This window comes from Lipotes vexillifer, unplaced genomic scaffold, assembly GCF_000442215.2.
Source record: "Lipotes vexillifer unplaced genomic scaffold, Lipotes_vexillifer_v1.1 scaffold1139, whole genome shotgun sequence".
Classification (NCBI taxonomy): domain Eukaryota; kingdom Metazoa; phylum Chordata; class Mammalia; order Artiodactyla; family Lipotidae; genus Lipotes; species Lipotes vexillifer.
The window spans coordinates 1,429,414-1,433,905 of record NW_006798273.1 but is presented as its reverse complement, the minus strand read 5'-3'; the positions used below and the strand labels follow the sequence as shown (position 1 = coordinate 1,433,905).

Genomic DNA, 4,492 nt, shown 5'->3' with positions numbered 1-4,492 from the left:
ACACCCTGAAAAGAGTGATTGCAATTTACCTGATACAGGCTTCAGTTTCAAGGGCCTACAAGCAGCCCAGCAGATCATGTCCCCACCAAGAGCTGGACATACACAGTAACTCCAAGCTTTCTACCCTTCCCCATGGCTCCCCTCAATCTCTGCCCGCTGAACTGAGTGCCAGATACACCGAATTCAAGGAGAAATTGCTACTGCAACCTTGCTTTAAGAAGGAGGAAATTTAAATGCAATCTCCAAATTCTGTTATCAACAATACCACTGAAATTGCTTTGTCTTGAGACCTTAATGGGTGGCCCCCCAAAAGGGCAGCAGTCAGAAAAGCCAATATGATCAAGTAACTGAAATTAAAGTTTCATTATTTCCTTACCCAAAGCAGCTCTGTAGCTCAGAAAAAGTCATGCATCAAAGGCTTTTCCTCACTGTTCCTCTGACCCTCTCCACCCACCCCACTCCATCCATCCCAACTTCTCCGAAGGCTTAACTGGGTATTTAATTCAGCATGCCCACCTCAAGTATCCTGGTATCGAAATCATCATATGTTTCTGTAGGGAGAAAAGAAACAGGTATACGGATAAATGTGTCTATATAATTAGTGTATGAAAGTTTGTTTTTTTTTGTTTTTGTTTTTGCGGTACGCAGGCCTCTCACTGTTGTGGCCTCTCCCATTGCGGAGCACAGGCTCCGGATGCGCAGGCTCAACGGCCATGGCTCACGGGCCCAGCCGCTTCGCGGCACGTGGGATCCTCCTGGACCGGGGCACGAACCCGTGTCCCCTGCATCGGCAGGCGGACTCTCAACCACTGTGCCACCGGGGAAGCCCCATCACTGACTTTTAACTAAGAAAGAATCTCAGATATTTTGGTGCCACTATCAAAGCAACACCCTGGCCCTCCATCATCACCAGAAACTGTTCTACCACTAAATTCATAAACTCGACCACTATCTCCCTGACTGCATCCTCCCACCTCTCCAGCTCTCACTCAGTGACTGAAAGGTGATGGTCCTTGGGGCTCCCCAGCACCTCCACACTCTTGACCACTGTTCCCCTTCCCCATCACCCCTCTGATCTTCCAGTCTCTCCCACTCAGTCAAGACACCACAGTCCAACACTTCCACCAGGTCTTGTGAATATCCTCAACTCCGTCACCTCTTCCCCTCTCCACCACACTATCCAGGATGGAATCAATGCAGCTGTCTGGGCACACCTGACCTGCCAGGTGCTGCTGTAGAGAAGTCAAAGCATGGGACACACTTGGGCCACTAAAGACTCATGGTCTCCAACTCAGTCAAGTCCTCCCTGCTGCCTGCTGGCCTTTTACATCCTTTTAGTTAGGTCTCTCTCCTCTCACCACAGCAGCCGTTTCAGACACTCTCTGTGTTCTTTTATTTTTAATGACTTTTTACTATAGAAGATTTACATTCATAGGCAACCCCCCCCAAAAAAACCCCAGCAAAACGTGAGCTTATGTACCATTAGCTAGCTTCAACGATTATCAACTGACAGCCAATCTTCTTTCCTCTAAACTCTGTCCAAGTCCCACTCCACAGGATAATTTTGAGGCCCATCCCAGATACCCTACCTTTTCATCAAAATATTCTGGTGGCCATGCTCATCCATGCCCATCTCCTCCTCACAGACTAACTGAAGGCTCCAGAGAGACTGCATTCACACAGGCCCCACCCCTTCCTTCCACTACCAACAACACACCTTACCTGGCTCTGTCCCCTGCCCTTTCTTCCATCACAAGTTCATCCATTTATCTACACTCTAAATGTGGGCCCTCCCTAGGGACTTAAGTTTATGGGTTTTTTTCTCTCCCTCCCATATCTTCATTCTCCCAATGGAAGCATTCTGCTCAGTCCTAAGCATGCTGGCCTGAGTCTCTCCACCTCAACCTCTCGTCTCCTCTTTGAGCCAAACTAAAGAAAGCAGCGAAACCCTTGTCTATTTCTTCATCTCCTATTCATTGACAAGAATGAATATTTCAGATGATTTTTACTTCTTTACATACTCAGGAAGCAGTGGGGAGATGACTTTGTTTTCTAATTTAGTCTGATAAATATTATCAACTTTTATTTCATGTGTACTTTTATGAGGCTTAATGACAACTATTGGGTTTCTTCTGTTATCAAAATAGCACTCCCAAGCCATGCTGCTCCATATCCAATGACCAATAGCATTTGGGAAACTGCATCCCACAGATGACTTATATAGAGCCATATGCACACCACCATGTTCAAATGCTCTGAGAAGCCACACAATAAAGACACCAGAACCCAGTGCTTTGCCCCCTATTTGTGGAATACTTCTTGGCTTACAGGCCTCTAGTGCTCCATAAAATACATTTGGGTAATAACGTGAAGTTATTTCAGTGATGCTCAAATCCCTTTTAGGAAGAAGGCAATCTAAACAGACGAGTAAATAAAATCATATCAAAGAATTCCAGAAATAGGAGTGCTCTGTCACAATGTAAGCAAAACCAGGACTCTGCTACCTCCACTGGGACCAGGGTCAGGGGGGCCAAGACTGACGCCTCCCCATGTGTTTCCGCTCCATCCTCGCTCCCGTTTAACCTTCATCTTCCTCTTCCATTCCCACTCTTCTCTCTGCCGGACCATATCCGCCTCTACCTTCTCCTGCTCTTCCTTGCTTCTTTGGGCAATGGTCTGCACAGCTCCATTTCTCATAAGAGGGACATTCAGACCAGGCCATAGGAAGCCACAACGCCCTGAAGGTTTAAAAACATACATAAATAAGGATTTTTTAAAAGCATTCATTTCTTGAGTATTAAAATGCCAGGCAATGTGTATATAGATAATGATACCGCTGGTGGGAGCTTAAGCTAACATAATCACTCCACAGGCCACTTGGCATTGTTCATTAAAATTTTAAACATACCTACCATAACAGCCAGTAATTCCACTTACTGGTATTGCCTAGAAAAACACTCCCCTGCAGGTATGAGGCATATGTGTGCTTGGACAAGGATGTCCACTGAAGTGTTATTTGTAAAGGCAAAAACCAGAAACCATCTAAATGTCCAGCAATATTGGAACAGTAAAATGAACTACAGCATATCCAACCTATGAAATACTCTGTACTAAACTCAAAGAGTAAGTTAGTGCTATAGGTTCTGAGATGGAACAATTTCCAAGACCTATTATTGAGTGAAAAAAAGCAAATAAGACAATATGTACCATATGACATAATCTAATTATTTTTAAAAGAAAATATATACTCCTTTTAGGGTATTCATATATATAAAAGCATTAGAAAATGTCAGAAGGAAACACATCAAAATGAAATCAGTGGTTTCCTTAGGGGAGACAACTGGGATTTTGCGGGAGATAAAAAAGGCATCAAGGGGGACTTCAGGTTTCTCTATTTTTTTTTATTGAGAAAATTTTTTTATTGAGAAAGTATACATATATGATTATTTAAAACGTTAAAAAATAAATAAATAAATAAGATATAAGGTAAGTCATGGAGAAAAACATCCAAGTAGACATGCAACAGCTACAAGTGCAGTGAAAGGTGTTTTCTTTACATCCAAAAGGCTATTACTATCAAAGATAATCTGTCAGCAACCACAGTAAAGAATGTTGATTCAACTATACTATTTTTATTCTTTAAAAAACACAAGTATAAACAATCATGTGTTCCAGAAGTTGAAAAAGTAAGGCCCACAATTCAAATCTACTCCACCACTTTTTTTTTTTTAAATAAATTTATTTATTTATTTTTGGCTGCGTTGGGTCTTTGTTGCTGCGCGCGGGCTTCCTCTAGTTGTGGCGAGCAGGGGCTACTCTTCGTTGCGGTGCGTGGGCTTCTTATTCCGGTGCCTACTCTTGTCGCGGAGCACGGGCTCTAGGCGTGCTCAGCAGGCTGCAGTAGTTATGGCTCGCAGGCCCTAGAGCGCAGGCTCAGTAGTTGTGGCACACGGGCTTAGCTGCTCCGCAGCATGTGGGACCTTCCCAGACCAGGGCTCAAACCCGTGTTCCCTGCATTGGCAGGCAGATTCTTAACCATTGCCCCACCAGGGAAGCCCTAGCCCACCACTTATTTTTGTAAATAAAGTTTTATTGGAACACAGGTAAGCCCACTCGGTTATGTATTGTCTATGACTGTTCTCGTGCTAGAACAGCAGAGCTGAACAGTTGGAACAGAGACCATAAGGCTAAACAAGTATTTACTTGTTTACAAGTATTTACTACCTGGCCCTTCAGAGAGAAAGTTAAGCCAGTTCTCCAGTTATTCCACCTTCTACCTCTGAATCATAAGTTCTTTGAGGATAGGGACTTTTGCAGCAGATGCCACACAAAGGCATTTAAGGGCTTCCCTGGTGGCGCAGTGGTTGAGAGTTCGCCTGCCGATGCAGGGGACACGGGTTCGTGCCCTGCTCCAGGAAGATCCCACATGCCGCGGAGCGGCTGGGCCCGTGAGCCATGGCCGCTGAGCCTCCGCGTCCGGAGCCTGTGCTCC

The 4,492-nt window shown here is 44.7% G+C and overlaps 1 protein-coding gene across 1 annotated transcript in view; it reads right to left on the bottom strand.

Moving 5' to 3' along the window:
- The window catches only part of MRPS5 (mitochondrial ribosomal protein S5), a 25,258-nt gene that overhangs the window by 10,572 nt on the left and 10,194 nt on the right, over positions 1–4,492 (bottom strand). The window contains exons 5-6 of the mRNA XM_007470203.1: positions 2,505–2,738; positions 517–551 (exon numbers count right to left, since the gene is read on the bottom strand). Of these exons, the coding sequence (XP_007470265.1) occupies positions 517–551; positions 2,505–2,738 (269 nt within the window). The remainder of the gene's footprint in view (positions 1–516; positions 552–2,504; positions 2,739–4,492) is intronic.